The 19,609-nt window shown below is 32.6% G+C and overlaps 1 protein-coding gene across 4 annotated transcripts in view; it reads left to right on the top strand.

Moving 5' to 3' along the window:
- The window catches only part of LOC129236146 (NADP-dependent malic enzyme-like), a 74,863-nt gene that overhangs the window by 53,671 nt on the left and 1,583 nt on the right, over positions 1-19,609 (top strand). For all 4 annotated transcript variants that reach the window (XM_054870375.1, XM_054870373.1, XM_054870374.1 and 1 more), the window contains one exon: positions 19,211-19,546. In XM_054870375.1, coding sequence (XP_054726350.1) covers positions 19,211-19,546 — 336 coding nt within the window. The remainder of the gene's footprint in view (positions 1-19,210; positions 19,547-19,609) is intronic.

Genomic DNA, 19,609 nt, shown 5'->3' with positions numbered 1-19,609 from the left:
ATCATTATTAATAAACAAATTATAAAAAAAATATTAATTAAAAAATAATTTGTAATTTATTTAAATTTATTATATTACACTTTCTACATGTACATAATTATATATGGAGGCAAGACTCAAAGTTTAGTAAATAAATCAGTATCATCAGTATAATCAGTATTAAAAAATCAAATCATTTTTATTGAGAAAAATTGGGCGTTAGGCTGTCTGCACGCGTATTCTGCATCCTAATCATAAAAAAACAGAACACATAGACATTTATTTATTTTCGTTATTATCTATCGCAAATATTGTGCACTGAAACAATAACATTCAGAAATAATGCTTGGTCACAACAAATACAAAGTTGATATACATTAAGTACATCCAATTAAGTAGGCGCTATAAACTGCACACACACACACGTATGCGTACGTAAATGAGAAAACATACGCGCCGGCGGAACCGGACAATAGCGAAAAAAAAGATGAGGCATAGTGAAGAAATATATTATGTATGTATGTATATATATGCATGTCATTGAACATAATGGCGCTTTCACCTCTTAGAGCTGACCGATTAAATTATAAATACCCACTGAACAAATTTTTTATTTTATTTTGTAATTAAATAATCAGTGGTTAAATCATTTTACCTTCCGGCATAAGGGAAGAAAAAACAAAAGTAAGAATAAAGCACATTAAAGGATTTTATTTCAACCTTTTATTATAAAAATTTAACGAAATTCAAGAGTGTAAAAATGGAAAGAGGCATATGGGACAAAACATTTTTGACTTAATCCGTGGTGCTGTTGACTGTCCTTTGCTTCTTGAGAGGATTTTCTTTAATATTCCGGCCAAAACTCTGCGTAGGTCGAAGTTCTTCTATATTGCTCTTTCAAAACCCCTTTATGCTCAGAATGCTCCTATTCCTAGAACCTTAATTGAGTTTAATAAAATCCCTAAAGATCTCAAGGTTTTTCATTTTCAAAAGATCACCTATTAAAATCTTTGAATATTTATTATAAATAGTTGAATTGTACTTTCTTTTTTTATTGCCTATTAACCTTAAAATATGTCCACTTAGCCTATACGAATCCATTATATTCATTGGCTTAATAAATAAATAATTAAAGCCAATATTAAACTTAAGAAAATAATTGATCTTACGGGGGAAACCGGTTTAGACTTATAAAAAAAACGACTTTTTTTATTGTATAAATTGTTAGCATAACTACTCAAGAATATGTGGTAAAAATTTTAAAGCTAAATTCGCATTATTCCCGATTCTATGAGCACTTAAGTGACTGCTCTTCGGTTCCGCACCGTAGCGCGCGTTAATTAGAACGACGTTTCTGTCGAAACTACTTTTTTTCAACTGGTGGGCACTCTAGCTCAAAAAGTTATCGACCAATCGTTTAAAATTTTTTCGGAGTATTCTTTATTCAATTTTTAGTCATATGAACCTAATTCTGGGATTATATTATCAATAAAAATTTTTTTTAAGCAAAATAGATGAAAAAATATAGTATGAAAAAATTACATTGTGTTCAAGCGCCTCAAAGATAAGCAATTTTCAATATTATTTTATCACAATTAGGTTCATATTTATAGGAAACATGTTGTTAACGAAAAAAACTTGTTGTTGATTACGGAGAAAAAGCAAGATACTCGGATGGCGATCGTCCATGGACAACACGCTCTAACGCCACTATTTCCGGCGGAAATGGATTGAAAGAATTTTAAAGTGTACTTAAAAATATATGTAAAATACCCTCCAAGTTTAAACAATTTCTGATTATTCCTTCCTTGTTCAAAAAAATCACGAAGAACACCAAAATTTCGGCCTCCTAAACCGGTTTCCCCCTTTAAGAAAAAATATAAAATAATTGAATAGCTGTTTTGAGTTTTAGCTCCGGAGCTCTCCACTAGATTTAGTTGTAGACTAATGCGGGCCACCTCAGCACTGGAATATTCTACGACGCGAAAAGCTCCTTTGTACGCTTAGCGCTGTGGGTAAGAGCATAGTCCCGTTGATACGCTGAACATTTACCGGAGAATTCTTCAGCGAAATTCAATAAAACATTACCCCTCTCGTCATTTTCTCTTCATCTTCATCGTTCATCTTATGCGAATAAAACAGATTGGAGTCTTGCCACGATACCTAAAACACCCCAGGACATAAGAGAGCCACCGTGGAGGTGTGTGTGTGAGAGTGAGGTGTGGCTCGCAAATATCTCTCCAAAACTACTGACAACAATCAGGGCCATCGAGATCAATTTGGTTTTTTCATCGCTAAAAATGATGAATTGCCATTCATCATCCCAGAACTTATGATTAACGGCGAACTCGAGTCTAGCTGTTTTGTGGCGTGGTGTAAACTTCGATTCAGCCAATCTATTTCGATATTTTGAATTGGAATCTTCACTCAAAATTTGATGTATTCTGCTCTTCGTAACATTGGGGGAAAGTTTACATATAATTTGTTTATGGCTGGTGTTTTTATTGACAGCCCACACCTCTCTCTTATCTCTCTCTTTCTTACACTTGTCGTCAATCTTAGGCTTTCAACTAGTTCTTTTGCTATTTAACTAACTTTATAAACATTGTACGAAATGGTTTCAAAATAGACTATACTTACACTTGCCAGAAAAAGTATCTGTACACAAAGAAATGAGAGCAACATTTTAAGAAATTCATTACAAATAAAAATTAAAACATATTAAACTTTTATAAGAAATGTTTAGTTAGTAATTTTTCTACACTTTCTATACATTTTTTCCTAAGTGCATCTTTAAAAATTAAGGGGAACACCACTGTGATTTTTCAAAAAAATCGATTATTTTTTTGCATTTACAGGTTAAGATTTTTTTTTTTGTTCTTTGCTTTGAGATGATTTTTTACCGCTGCATCGTGGCCACCAGGGTGCATCAGTTTTTTATGACGTAATTGCATTAATATTAATAACAAGTGTAATTTTTAATATTTTTTATTGTAATAAAAATTTGTGTGAGTATAGTTGAATATATTTTAAATAAGTTATAATTTATCCGATCCTCATCTACTTATAAAAAAAAAATTAATGAAAATCATTTAATTTTCACGCGTTCACAGTGTACGTTTCACTTCATTTCTTTGTGTACGTATACTTTTTCTGGCAAGTGTTTTTGAAGCTACACTATTCTGTCGTTGAACTATACAATATTTTTTTTTTCTTAATTCTCAGAGCTTTTTATAATATAATAGAATATAATAAAAGTTATATATTGTTTGATTAACTTTTAACAGCTCCTTTAACAGCCACTGAAAACAAAATTTGTGTATGGTTACCAAGAACTTCTCCTCTCCACTTTGTGAAATTGTGTCACTTATTTGTCGCAGATCCAGCGCGTTGCTCTAAACTCTGAGCTTTCATATGGTTCGCGGGTGCGCTTGCTCTAATTTTCTCATATTTGTAGTTATATTTTAATGCTCGTACGCTTCATCATTCAACGGTCATTGATGCACGTGGCTAATCAACTCGCTTAAATACTTCAAGTGCACTTCCCCTATTTGTTCGACATTCCACATATGTATGTATTTAGAGGCAGAGACATGTGCCAATTTTGAAGCGTTTTGTTCATCGATATCCCCTAATTATCCGCATTATTGCGGAAACGTCCCACTGTGTTATGATGTGCGCGAATTATGTCACTTTGTGTGGTTGAGTGTGTGCCAATTTGCCTTTTTTTTAATATTCGCATTTTTTCTACGCGAAATACTTTTTACGTTATTTCACACTACACTTTGCACCAACTTCATAACAACGAATCAATGCATAGTAACAACAAAAACCACCGAATGCCTTGCTTAGATATTTTGTGTCAGCTTGTTGCGTGTGCCGATTTCACCATGAAGCAGCGATCGAAACAAAAAGAAATACATACATATGTATGTATATAAATACACAAAAGCTCAGTGCTGTTGCTAATCACTCACCATTAGAGCTGGACATGCCCCGCTGCATACATTTGTATGTAGATATGTATGAAGGCAATTGACTGCCCCCTTGCACGAGTTTAGTTCAATTAAAAGTGCCTATATAGGATGTATCATTAAAAGGAATGAATGTATGTATGTAAGTATGCACAGCGACTTTCAAAAGTTATTGAAAAGTTAAAAATTGGGAATTCCTTTATTGGACGTTTTACATGCATGTATGTGTGTATGTATGTATGCAGATATAACATAAGCGATTTGGGGATACACAAGTTGATAACATTAAGAGTTTGTTTGTTGCTTTTTTTTTCTAATATACCTCACCAATTAACTATTTCATTAACTGAAAACATATGTACATATATACACATATACATATGTACATACAATATTTTAATAGCATCACAAAATAATGTAGTTCAATTGGTAGATAACTAAGGTACTTCTCACTGCTAATTGGCTTCTAAATTTGATTAGATTCGCTTTCATATTCAGATTGAAGTATTTTGTTTTCAACTGTTTTAGTTTTGCGCGAAATTAGCATTTATTTTTAACTCAGCTATGAACGTTTCATACTATCTGCACAATTACATAATAAAAAGAAATTATGAATAATTACATAATATCTACATCCATATGTAATAATGTTATGTGCAAATACAGGGGTGCGTGAAGAGAATAGAGTACATCCAACTCTGGTTCGACACGGTCTTTTTTTACACGATTTTGAGATGAAATGATTCACTAATAAATTTTTGTACACAAAGTTTTCGCTGATGACAAAATTTAGAATTCTGTTTTCTGGAAAACCACCATGAGAAAAAATGAGGAAGATATTCATAGCAAACTATACTGGAGCAAACTGACCGATTTGAAGCACTCCGTAACACCAAATTAAAAAAAATAATAATTTTTTATATTCCTTTACCCAATTCCCAGCGTTATAGCTGTCAAGCAAGCATTAATAAGCATGAAACCACGGCACGCTTGGACACTAACGGCAGTCATAACTGGCTTTTGGTCTATCGGAGAACAGGCAGCCAAAATGGGTATGCCTCATAATACATACTGTCACAGTTGTAAACAACCGGAGAAAAAGGAGACAATCTTCCATTTCCTCTGTGAATGCCCTGCCCTATGGAGGGACAGAATGGAAACCCTGGGCCGACCGCTGTTCGAGAATCTCGAACAACTGTCTGGCTTAGACGTCAACAACCTAATAAGGTTCTTAAACCGCACAGACTGGATATAGTCATGCTGTAAATAACCGTTAAGCAAGTTGGTAACGAGGATGCGGCAACAAAATGGTGCGGAAGCGCTAGTTGGATTCTGGAAGAATCACCACTTTAACCAACCAACCATATTAATATAATTACTTTAATTTTTTTTAATGTAATCGAAAAAAAAAAATTGTGTGTGTTCTAAAATCCCTTACTACAAACCTTTCAAATCTCAATTGTACTAAAAATTCTCAACAGTAACCTTTGCGTCTTCTCATTCCATTAACCTTCTCTGGTATGAATACGTATTAACATCAACTCAGTGCTGAGTGTAGTGACCGTTATTTCTGAGAGCACCGCATAGGTATTGAATCTACAAGCTTTTGGCATATCGTGGTTGCAATATTCTCACATTCGACCTTTGCCAGTGACTTGGATTTGTCCTTATTGGCTTCACTTTATGTTTTAAAAGCACTTTCACTTGCCACCACAAGGTCTCGTTAGAATTTAAATCTGGCGAATGGCAGGGACAGTCTAATGTCGACATTCCAATCGTAATAAATCGCTCCACCTAACTCGAACATATTCATTGAAAATATAGCGTTGAATACTTCCTCTGATACTGTACCGGTCTTGCCAAACCCGATTTTGCTGTCTAAACCCTTACATCCATGGATGTCTAGCAGGCTTGGAATCGTTAGCCATCCACCGTACTTTATCGTATATGTGAGAACGAAGTGGTTTTATCACATTGAAAAGTATAGGGACAACTTAAGCTCAAACTAGTGGTATCTTTTTACCCCAAGCCCGGAGTTCTCAGAGGGGCCCAGACTCGAGAGTAATTCGAATTATATGAATTAGACATAATTGGAAAGGGCCCCCGTTTGCAATTTTCCCCCGGGGCCCGAATATGCTCTCTACGGCCCTGCATATACATACATATATGTACATATATATGTAATTGGCGCTTACACCCATTTTGTGTTTTTGGCCGAGTTCCTCCTCCTATTTATGGTGTGCGACTTGATGGTGTTCCACAAATGGAGGAACTTACAGTTTCAAGCCGACTCCGAACGCCAGATATTTTTCATGGGGAGCTTTTTCATGGCAGAAATACATTCAGAAGCTTGCTTGCTTGCTGAGGGACAACGAAAACCTATTGGAACCAATTTAAACAGCTTAGACTTCAATTGGCTTTTGGATGATAAACTTCCTAGTTCAGATTTGTTAGCGTAAAAAAGCGGAAACTGCAATTTCTTGTCTTTAATGTTCTTCCAAAGAATTTTCACTCCATATTCACTAGCCATTAACGTTTTTTATGCAAATTGCAACAATTTTTATTAACTTTTTAAGTAGCAATTAGTGTGCGCAACTTGCCTCTCATTAACATTTTACATATCCAAGCTTGAAGATTTCACAAAAGCTTCGTAATGCAGAATTCACCTTTGAAAATCATGAGTTGATTTAGATGTATCACTCTACTCTCTGATTTTATCTTACACCCAAGAAGTATAGAGAAGGAAATTGTGCAGATTGAAGTGGAAAAACAGCGCAACTTTGCCGTTACCTGAGCGTACACAAAGACTGTAAGATAACTGAGATGAGGGAGTCTACATATGTATGTATGTAGCTACAAATGTTAAACCAAAATTGAAAATTATATTATGTTAATGTAAACACAGAAAAAAATAGGAAAGAAAAAAATTGTTTGTAAACTGAAAAATGTAAGCAAAAATCCACAATTACATCAGCACAACAGCTGGCTCTGCAAACTTTTTAGGTCAGAGTAGTGACACCGCGCAAAGCAATTTTGAGGTATATCATTTCACAGTAAACAATTTTATTAAGTAGAATTTTGCATTACAGAATATTAACGGCCAAAATTTGGCTTGCACCTTAAAAATTTACTACCCAGCTCTACCCAAATTTCCTTTCCACCACAAATCAATTAAAAACTTAAACAACAACAAAAACTTAAATGAAAATTACAAGTACTATTTTGAACTGCTTCTCAGTTGAATAACAAACAAATTAAGTCGAAAGCCCATAAATAAATTTACTAACTTTTGATAGAGTTAAATTTTTTTAGACTTTTATGCAACTTTTGTATGTTCATATGTGCATTTTTAGTTTGTTCAACTATTTAAAATTTGCGCTCTATTATATAAGATAAGATGTCTCTAAAGCACGTAATTTATGAGTAGGCAAAACTACGTGACTTTCAATATCTCACGTTGTGTATGTGTATGTATTCATGTATGTATGTGTCATACATTTCGCTATGACTTATCTACATAGCTCACATGAAATTTCCTTCTGTTTGTCAAATTTTCAATGATTTACTTGATTACTTGCAATAGTTGTAGAATTTTGAAGCAAGTATTGATGGAAAAATATAGAAATTTTTGTTTTTACACAAAATCCAGTGTCCATTGTTAATTCGTTCATTATAATTGCTGTTAATTGGCTTAAGCTTAATTCAAGAGGGTATAAAAAGTTTGAACTCTAGTCCTATGAGGCTGAAAGTTACTGAGGATAAAATAAATTAATTGTTTCAACTAATGATTCCTGAAGTTTATGCAACTTCTGCAATAAAGCACATCTAGCCTTTGTGCGATGCGTCGCATTCCTTTGGAATTCCGAGGATATAACTCTTTTCAAAGAGTACAGACTAAGTGATTAGAGTCATACTACTAACTCGACTTGCGCACGCTTATCGCATGCAAATCATTCTATGCGAAGAGGCCGCTCTTCGCAGATCTCATGCAATAAATTGCAGAGCTTATCGCTTAGGGGTTTATCGCATGCATCAAATTAACAAAGTAGTAGGGTAATTTCATAACTATATTTTCATTTATACTTTTGAGAAAATAAAAAAAAGAAAATAAACAAAGTTTTTCTAATTCCATTAGGTAATTTAACATTTTTAGCTTCTAAAGACAGCGAATAGATTGAATTGCCGACAAGTTTTTTAATGTGAAACTTATCTACCTTCATTTGCTTTTTTATTAATAAAAATGTTGACTTAAAAAAAATCCTTCCTTGTTTATTACTTTGACTCTTTAAAATATTCGGCTTGGTTAGGCTTCGGTTGAAATTGGTCCAAACTCGGTTCGACCTGAAAAGTCGACGTTCGGTCGTTCTCTGTACTTATATATAGGTGTTTTTACCTACTATGGTTTGGCAGAATGGTAAACTGTTGATATTTCCATTGAGTAACGTTTGGCAAGTCATCGAAAATCGTTTAACGGCCAAAACAACGCTTCCAAATTGTGGAAATTTACTATGAAAAAAAAAGCTGTTCGTGAAATTCATAGGGCACTTTCTCCATTTCCATTAACGAGGAAAGAACTGGCGTTACGGTGAGTGGCGGGCGCTAATGAGCCGTGCTGTGTGAATTTTCTTTTCCAAAATTCAATTTGTCAATGGCCGCTATTATCGTCAATAGCCAGATTTTTTGGAAAGAGTAGTGCAAAATTGTACTTATCGCATGAATCATGTAACTCGTAGCTGCGACGGACATAAACCGGATATCATATTTAAAAGATAAATGCCATCAAATATTTACCAGATTATAACAAACATTTCATCATCCATTCCAAAAAAATTTCTGTTTTGTAGTATCATTTAAAGTGCTCAGGCTATTAAAAAAACACCTGATACTAGATATGTTTAAACATGCTTCTTATGAAAGAAAAATTTAAAATGTGTGTTTAAAGTATAAATACATATAAGCGTACAGTTATAGCCACTTATTAGCAAAATAGCGGCACTGGAACTGGTTTTAATAATAGCTCAAAAAGTTTGCTGTCGATATTAACTTTTGCTTTTCATTGATTTTTCATTGGTGATTGTCCTTAGCTTTGGAAAATCTATCAATAATTAAATAAGGACTATCTTAAACTCCAGCTCATATAATTAATATTTATAAAAAACATTTTTTATTTTTCTAATTTAAATATTTTGTTGCGAACCCACTATTTTTAGTCACTGCTTCGCCCCAGCTGAATTTCAACCCAATTAATTTTCTAATAAAAGCTCTTCGACAGAGCTTCTCACTCCAACTGAACCTTAGGCCCCACATCTACAAATTTCCGACTTTGAACCTCCGCACTCCTCTCTTTAAATGCTCCCAGATGTTCTTGATGAATTTCTGGCCAGAACCCTTTACTCAAGACTATAAAGTGGTCGGTCTATCAACCATTCGTTGACCGTTGAGTGCATTTTGTTGTAAACTGTTCCCGGCTCCTCAGATTTTTTCATATTGGTATTTTCAAAGCTCTGTGTGCATGAACTCTTCTCATTTGCCAGAGCCTTAATTGAGTTAAACGAATTTTATAATTATTTTCATTTACGAAGTAGTAGTAGTATAATTTTTTATTATATTACAATAATATATTTGATAATAGTAACTGGAAAGTTTAAAGGGCACATCAACAAGTTTTAAATACATGAACCCGAAGGTTTAACAAGCTTTCGAATGTAAATGCGTTCAAAGTGCAAACAAATGCATAACAAAGTGAATGTTAGAGGTTAGTTGAGAAAATATTCCATGATGAGAAAATTTTGGTATTTAAATCTTTGCGCATCCATAAATGGATTGGTTTGAAATGGGATGCAATAATGATAATTATTATAATTATAGAAAGAAGTTTAATATTATTAGTAAAAATAAAAAATAAAAGTTATAATAATAAAAAATTATAATTATAAAAAAATGTTTAGTAATAACATAAATTAGAAAAATAATAATAATAATAATTACATAAAAATTTTAAAATAAATAATAAAGCTTTTAATTATAAAAAAAGTTTAAGAATAATACAAATTAACAAGAAATTTTAATAATAATAATTAAATAAAAATTAAAAAAAAAATATAGTAATAAAAGTTATAATTATAAACAAAAATTTTAATAATAATAATTAAATAAAAATTTAAAAACTTTAGATAATAATAATTATAGTTATAAGAAATGTTTAAAAATAACACAAATTAGAAAAATAATAATAATAATTACATAAAAATTTAAAAATAAATAATAAAACTTATAATTATAAAAAAACATTTAACAATGAAACAAATTAAAAAGAAATTTTAATAATAATAATTAAATAAAAATTAAAAGAAAAATATTGTAATAAAAATTATAATTATAAAAAAATGTTTAAGAATAAAAAAATTAACAAGAAGTTTTAATAATAATAATAATTACATAAAAATTTAAAAATAAATAATAAAACTTAAAAAAAATAATTATAAAAAAATATAATAATAATACAAATTAAAAAAAAAAAATAATAATTATAATAATCAAAGTGGCGAGTGGGAACTACTTGCGTTACGACCAGACAAATCTGGCCATCCTACAATCTGAAACAGACAAAAACCCTTATAAGTCTTTCGACACACGAACTAAGGCATATAATATCTCTTATCACCGGCCACTACCTTTTGGGCACTCACGCACGTCGGCTCGGGGTTCCTCAAAACGACCTGTGCAGATACTGCGAGGACGAAGATGAGGAAGTATCGAGCAGACATTTGCTGTGCAGTTGTCCCGGTCTAGCCAGAAGTTGACTCGCTCTTCTAGGCTCTCCAACAATTGACAATCTTTCAGTACTCTCGGACCTAAAAATCGAATCTCTCATCAAATTCTCGAAACGAATTAATATCTTTGACCAAAATCCACAATAAAAATCTCGGTTAGGTGGGGAAATCATATAACATAATGAGCTCTAGGGCAACACAACGGACCCAACTTGCGGTCTATGTGGCACTCCGATGCGGGGTCACCCTTAAACCAACCAACGCATAATAATCAAAAGTATAATTATAAAAAAATTTTAAATTAATAATAAAACTTATAACTATAAAAAAATGTTTTAAAAATAATAATAATAAAAAAAAATTATAATTATCAAAAACTGTTTAATAATTAAATAAAACCTAAAAAAAATTATAAAAATTAAAATTATAACAAAATGTTTCATATTATTAATAAACTTTAAGGAATTACTGTCATTAATATCATTAAATTTAGAGAACTGAAGAAAAATTGACCTTGGCAAAGCTGGCAAGCTTCAGAGTGTTAAAAATTTATGTAAAATATTGAATGAAGCAATAGTATGGAAGAGGCAATATAAGAAGCAACGAAGTCTTAATAAACATGGATCCGCAACCTAAAGGTTTTGGATATATAGCAAATTACTATTTTTTCGCTGCTTTTTTACTTGAATATTTGGTATATAATCATAACCTGTGTTCCCTAAATTGAATGAATGCACTAATGACTGAATAAATGACCTGTCGTTGTTAACCAGCCGATCGATCGTCGCTGTAAGTGAATAAATTTTATTTTGTGCAGCTGCATTACAACTCCCTGAGCGATAATTCAAATTTGTATTTTCATACGTAAGCATCTCGCTAAAAATATCATCTATTTGTCATAGTTAGTTGCGTTTAATCACAGTTGTTTTTTAATTTACATAAAAAAACTTTGAAGCGGCAATACTTTCAAAACCCGTTTCTTTAGTGAACACGTGTCTACGTCAATCAAATCCGCTACAGCTGTGCGGCGGTAAAAGCCAGTTGGATAGTTGCCGGCAATGACAAGCATTTTTATTTACAACTATGTGCATACAGACAGACAGATCTATGCCTTTACATACATACACACATATATATGAGAGTGTATTTGGCTATATTTGCATATGTGTACGAATATGTTGAATGCATCATCGATTTTTTTGCTTGCTTTATTCGCTACGAGAATCGACTACAAAGTGATCGTTTGGCATTGAACTTGATGCTATACGAAGTGAGTAATTTTCAATATCAGATTTCAAATTAAATATAATATATTTATATGCAAACACCCATACTTATACATATTTTAAATAATTGGTGTTCCAGTTGAAAATATTAAAAATGTTTATGTTACGCCAGTTTTTTTTTTTTTTTTTGAGTAAGTATATTTTTTTCTGGTGGATAGAACTGCAAGAAACTAGATTACTTATTTATTTTTAGTAATTTCGTACGCATCACTTGAATAATTTAGTACTTAACTATAACTACCCCTCTGTAAAAGGTTAACACGACCCTGCGCTATAGAAAGAATTTCAATAACGTGTGTTATTTACAGATTTGCCAAAGAATCTGGAAAATTCTCGCAGAACTAACTACCTCTGTCTCTATCTCTATTCTTTCCTACCTCTTTCTCTGATACTATTCTCCTTTCCCCCTTGACCATCTACCCTCTTTACAGAGCTCTAAATACAATGGGCTTTTTAGCTTAAATGTGTTAGGAGCCCCATTCTCTTGGTGCCCCTTGGCTTGACCAATTCAAACTTCAATTTCAACCTGTGAATTTTATGTGAAAATTATATTCGCCCAATCAAGTTTTTAGAAGTTAAGTAAAGCAATGGCATCTTTGACCACACTCAGGAGAGAAATTTGAGATAGCAATCGAAAATCAATTGTCAAAGAGTGCTCAAGTAAGGACTTTTGGGTAATTTTGTTGTTGAGCATTGGCAGATGTTATGTTTCAGCAGCTGTCAAAGTTACCAATGGCATTTAGCTGTCAAAATATTCAATATGCATCGTTTCACGCTTGCCGAACGTGTGAAAATCATTAAAATATATTTTCGAAATTCCGGCTAAGTAGTTAATATGCAAATATGTAAAGTTATCTTCTCGGGCGTGACCCGCTTTTGCCTCAACCCATTCTGAGCACAAGAATGATGGAAATCAAGATTACACAGATGAATATAGGAGAGTCGGAAGATTTGTTAATGTAAAAAAGGGAGATAGTAAAAAAGTGCATAGAAATAAAAAAAATGTTTGTGAACAAAAATCTACAAATCTGCAATTAGGTGAGCACTACAGCTAATTCTGTCAAAATTCTGTCACTGAGAAACCAGCAATGCTCCGCGGAATACGTCAGCTTCTAAATTCTCTCAACCCGATCTGGAGTGCCCATCAATGCGCATAAAAAATAAACAGCATCTCCCGTTGCCCCTCATTCACTGAAAATTCTATATTATAATTTCTCAGACTCAGTGTGCATGGTGGAAAGATTTTTAGAGGTGTGTTATTTATCAGACCGTTATTCAGCTCTCAGTGAATTTGTGCAGAATCATATGTGTTTACAAGAAAACTGAGATTGTGTTGGTGATATGCGAAAAAAATTAACCAAACACACGAGTGTGTGAATACATACATGTGAAATGATCGTGCAGAATTCGGCTGAATCTCCCAAGTAACGTGGCAGTCGAATTACCCCTCATAGTTTTCTCTTTCACCATGGTTAAAGAGCAAACCTGGTAAATCTATCATCCTTGCATAGTAAGGAACTTTTGAAAAAAGTATTTTTTTCACATGTATATGTATGCACATATTTTTATTCATACATACATACATGCATATGAACTTAAATATATACGCAGAAGTATTAAAATAGCTCTTAGAGTTAGGACCTGAGTAGGTCCATATTTAGAAAGCGGATTCAAAGCCAGCTGATGGAGCAAAATATCAGCGCCTTCTAACTATTGAAACCATAATTTGGTCGCTAATTAAAGTGCGGCTAATACTTTCCTAGCTAATACTAGTTTACTTTGTCAAAGCTGGTTTTTTCCTGTTTGTTAATGCTCACCTAAAGTGTGCGACATAAATAAATAGTAAAATACACATTGCACTTTGCCCGACGCGTCATTTTGAAAGTTAATTGTTTTCAGCGCGTATAATTTTGTTTTTGTTGATGTATGTACATATTTTTTTATGCAAATACACATAAGTATGTATTTATATGTATGTATGTATACACTTGTGCTCACATAGTAAAATCACTTCATCCTTTTCCGATATTCGCAATATTTCTCGTGATAAATTTTTTGCGTAAATTTTTATTTAATTTTTTTAATATTGCTTCGTGGGAGAACGAAAAATTTTTAAATCATAGTGACAAACTTTGTATAAAATTCACAAAAATTTAATTAATAAAATTTAAAAACATTGTCGTCAAAATTTCAATTCTTTATTCAGAGTTTTATTCATTAAATCTACAAAAACAATTCCATAAAATTTAAATTTTTTACAAACATTTTTTTTTTTCATTAAATTAAAAACAAAAATTCTGAGTATGCAGTTTTATAGCTCACTATTTTAGTACAACAGTTTCCTAGTTTGAAGTCGTTCAAAACTTGCGTTGATTTTTCATTTTTTTTCCCCCTTTTTTTTTTTTGAGTACTTTTTTCGCGCTTTCGGAAGTCTTTTTTTATAAAAAGAGAACTAAAAAAATGTTTGCGAAAAAAGTGACTTAATTATGTTGGCACTAGTGTATGTACATAAATACTTACACTTATCACTACTGTTCTTGACTACCACGCGCCGGTCGCACTTTCAAAAATCGCATGATTCTATTCGTATGTGTATGAAGGTACATATACACACATACATGTATACAGAAACATATAAATATCTGTTGGCAAGTAAAATCTATAAAGCGTGAATAGATTCAAGTCCAGCGAAGGGTCACCCTATCAGGCACTTAATAGTTTTCGTGTACATTATAATTATTAATTGAAAATATTTTTATAATCAAATATTCTTAGCTGCAGATCTTCACTTTCACTGGAATAAAAAATTAAAAAATGTTATTAAATTTGCTGATTGCGCAAAGTACGTAAAATAAAAATGAAAATAATCTCACTAGCATCCATATACATACACATAAATACGTATACATTAATAATATATTAATAAACAAAAATATAATTGAAATGCTCGTTTCGATCCACTTTGTAGAATTTAGCTTTAACATTATTTAAAAACTTATAATAATACTAATAACAGCGGTTTCCTCTCGCCCGCGAATCTATTGTTCGTAGGTGGTATGAATCTGTCGCGATTTGTTTTTTACTAACAGTTGAATTCGATTTAGAGGTCACTTAATACCGTACCTGTAAAAGTTCGAAAAAAATTTTTTTTTTTTGTTTTTCATAAAATGTTAATATAATCCTTTAAAAATATGTCAAAAAATTCTTAGAACGTAAATTTAAGTATTTCTTATATTATAGATCGTCAGCCGTGACGACTCTATTGTTTGCGTTCGAGCGCTGGGAGAGGTATACTATAGTTGCGTTGTATTCAAACTTTAGCCGCGTTTTTCTAAAAACTATATTTTTCGAATTGGCGTACACGATAACTCGAAAAGTTATGGACCGATCTCCCTGAAATTTTGCTAAAAAACTTCTTTATTATGATGAATTTACAATTTCGATCTGCAATTGCCTATCCACTTTTGTTAATGTTTAATAAATCCCTTGATCGAGGAGAATTCATAGATGCCTGGAAAGTAACAACCATTAATCCAGTATTCAAAAGTGGAAATAAAAACAATATTGCTAATTATAGACCAATTGCCAAATTATCCACGGTTTCAAAATTATTTGAATTAATAGTGAAAGATAAAATCTATTTCGTAGTTAGTAGTTATATTTCAGTAGACCAACACGGCTTCATGAAAGGTAGATCTACTGTTTCAAATCTTGCTGTGTTCTCTGAATACTGTATATCATCGTTTAAAAAAAAAACTCAAGTTGATGCTGTTTACACAGACTTTTCAAAAGCATTTGATAAGGTTAATCACAGGGTTTTAATTTCCAAATTGAGTGCTATAGGATTCCATTCCACTCTTTTAAAATGGATTAAATCCTATCTCTCCTCTCGGAAATGTGTTGTTAATGTTGATGGTGCGTCATCTATTTCTTTTATTGCGTCCTCTGGTGTACCTCAGGGAAGTATACTGGGTCCCTTACTTTTTATACTTTTTATTAATGACATTTCCAGTTGTTTTAATAACGCAAATTTTCTCTTGTATGCCGATGATTTAAAGATATACTCGAGGATTGCAAGTACAGTGGACTCTTTAAACCTTCAATCTGATCTAGATAACGTTGATTCTTGGTGTAAAAGAAATAAGTTAGATTTAAATATAAGCAAGTGTTTTTATATTTCTTATTCTAAATCTTGTTCTCTTATACCCACTTTCTACCACATTTGTGGTTCTAGCTTATCTCATCGAAGTGAAACTACTGATCTTGGTGTGGTATTTGATTCTAAATTCTCTTTTCAAAAACATTTAAATCACACTATTTCAAAGTCTTATTCCGTACTTGCGTTTATTCGACGTTTTAGTTCAGACTTTGTTGATCCATATACTCTAAAGTTGTTGTATACGTCTCTGGTGCGTTCCAAGTTGGAATATGCCGTCTTTATTTGGAGACCATATTATGCTTGTCATATTAGTAGGCTTGAACGTGTCCAGAAAGCCTTTGTGCGTTATGCATTGCGTTCTTTAAATTTCACTGATCCAAGTCCATCCTATAAAAGTCGGTGCTTGCTTATAAATCTAAAATCACTAGATATTAGAAGGACCATTCTCTCCATTACTTTCCTCTTCGATTTGATAAATGGGGTTATTGACTCCCCATCGCTACTCGAGAAAATCTATTTCAATATTCCTCAGCGAAGTTTACGGAATCATGATTTTTTCTGGTTAGGGATGGCAAGAACTAATTATGCGTCCAATGCTCCGATTTCTAGAACTCTGGGCGATTTTAATTCGCTTCCAAATCATACTGGCCTGGATTTCTGCTCCACAAAGAATCACTTCAAATTGGTTCTAAATGAATTGTTGAACTAAATTCTTAGTATTAATCTAATCTTCTTCTGTAAATTATAAAAAATGTATTATTTTTCTTTCACTCATTATAATTGAAACTAGTTAATTATAAGTTTAATTTTACTTTGATTAATTTATTTAGCATTAATCTGTTTTCATAGTCTGTAAGAAACACTGTATTTTTAGACTATTAATTAATTAAATAAATAAATAAATAAATACATAGCAGTGTAGCAGCTGATTTAATTTTTTTCTATTTATTTGGACTCCAAATTGTCGAATTTTGCAACACTCTAAACTGTCAAATTTGCAATATAAAAAATAAATAATTTTCGTGCAAATTTCTGTTAGGTGTTTGGTCGAGGTCCTCCTCCTATCTGATGTTGTTCCACAAATCGAGGGATCTAGAGTCTTAAGCCGACTTCGAACGGCAAATGGGTTTTATGAGGAGGTTTTTCACGGCAAAAATACACTCGGAAGTTTGCCATTGCCTGCCGAGGTGACTGCTATTAGAAAAAACTTTTTCTTCATTTAGATGTTTCATGTACGGCGATTCGAACCTATGCACTTCCGAATGGTAATAACGCACCAACCCATTCAGCTAAACTATTTTTGTTTACAGATTTTGAAATTCTAGGGAGCAAAAGCAAAAGCAAAATGCTGTTTTTGTTCTACTGCTATTACCTGTTTAATATGCCTTGCGTTGGGCAAAATATTGAGTTAAATTACATAAAATAAGTCTAGAATTAACTGTACAGTGTTGACTTAAAAATTGTGCCAAACATTTGTCAAGTAAAGATAAAATGTATTGAAGATTTCTCTTTTTTAAACATTGCTGGCGTTTCTAGCCATCCTAGCATGTACCCGCGATTCGGTTCAATAAACGTTGTTCGTGAATCCACCTGAAAGACACTGCAATTATTAGGAAGACACACAGATTTTTCAATTCGAAGGCTATGAGAATATATAAATCTTATTTAGTTTATTATAAAAAAATATTTGTCTTACATAAAATACAAAAAAAAATGTATGTGCTCAAAGCAAACATATTTAAATATTTTTATACATCTATGTACATATATGATACAAGTGCATATAAAATATAAGGTGAAGCTCAAAATAAACAAAACTGAGCTAAAATAGAAACGACAGGAGCTTTGTTCTGATAACTTAGTGTTTATTTATTTAAAATAACGCGATCTAAAAGCTTTTCGAAAGAGGGTTTCAGGTCACTGAACGGAATGCCCTTCAGGATGTCGGTACAAGCCTTTTGGATGGCATCTACGGACGGAAAACGTTTTCCTTTCATGGCCAAATACAATAGGTAGAAGTCACAGGAACAGATATCAGGCAAATACGTTTTGTGATTGATGGTTAAACTGCGATTTCTAGTCAAAAAATCAGTCACAAGAGTGGATCGATGAGATGGTGGAATATAATACAGTATTCAGGGAGAATTCGACGAATGAAATGCAACAAACGCTTAAAAACGCCAATATAGAAAATTGCATTAACGGTTTGGCCCGTTGTTATGAATTCCTTGTGGACAATTCCCTTGGAATCGTAAAAACAAATGAGCATCGACTTGATTTTTGACTTCTCCAAACGCGATTCATTGGATGGTGGCTCGTCTGTCGTCTTCCATTCGGCACTTTGACACTTAGATTTAGGTTAATGTTGGGCACACCACGTTTCATCAGCAGTTACAATGTTGTAAAGGAGGTCCTCGTCTTTTCTCGCCTCTTTAATGAAGTTTTTCGAATGTTCAATTCTGAAAAATTGTTGGTCCTCAGTTAACTTGTGCAGAATGAAACGAGCACAGATCTTTCGTAAGGCCAAATGATCAGTTAAAATGCAATAAATCGAAGTTTTGGAGATATTCAACTCCGATTCCATGAATTCCAATGATTTTTTCTGACGATGACAAAACTTTTTTCATTAATTCAAATGCTTCGGTAAACGTAAACGTTTTACCGGTTTTAAAACAAAATTTGATATTAGCTCTTTGTTCGAAACTCATTTTTGTACCGATTACACAAACATACTGACACTTTAGGCGCAATAACTTCGCCTCCACTGAACCGAATATCACCAAGCTTTCATTGGAAGTCAGTTTGGGATGTAACTCCAACGCACTAACTCTTTAAAAAGATGGCGCCAAACATTTTTATGACTTCAGTCTTGTTTATTTTGGAACTTCACCTTGTTTATACAAAAAAAAAAATTTTATGGTACTGTGTTCAACTCTGAATAATTTACATTCAAAACTTTAACAAAACCCTCAATACCCTTTATATTGAACCAAAACCTATATTTTACTTATTTCATTGTTTTATTATCTTAACTTTCAGGGTCTTTCTTTTACCGTTGAAGAACGTCAACTGTTAGGCATTCAAGGTCTATTGCCCGCCGTTGTTAAAACCGATGAAGAACAGGTTGAACATGCACTAATCCTGTTGGATCGCCTGGAACATGACTTGGACAAGTATATCTATCTCGCCGGCCTCGCTGAACGCAATGAGCGCCTGTTCTACAAAGTGCTCGCATCTGACATCGCTAAGATGATGCCATTGGTGTACACACCCACTGTTGGCTTGGCTTGCCAAAAATTCAGTTTGATTTTCCAATATCCAAAGGGTCTCTACATTACTATCAATGATAAGGGACACGTCTACGATGTGATTAAGGTAAGAAGTCGATTTAAATGTTTATGTAGGATGCATACAAGTTTAATACTAATTTCAAACCTT

Source organism: Anastrepha obliqua, chromosome 1, assembly GCF_027943255.1.
Source record: "Anastrepha obliqua isolate idAnaObli1 chromosome 1, idAnaObli1_1.0, whole genome shotgun sequence".
Lineage (NCBI taxonomy): Eukaryota > Metazoa > Arthropoda > Insecta > Diptera > Tephritidae > Anastrepha > Anastrepha obliqua.
The sequence above is the reverse complement of the archived record's forward strand: the minus strand, read 5'-3'. Positions and strand labels throughout refer to the sequence as shown.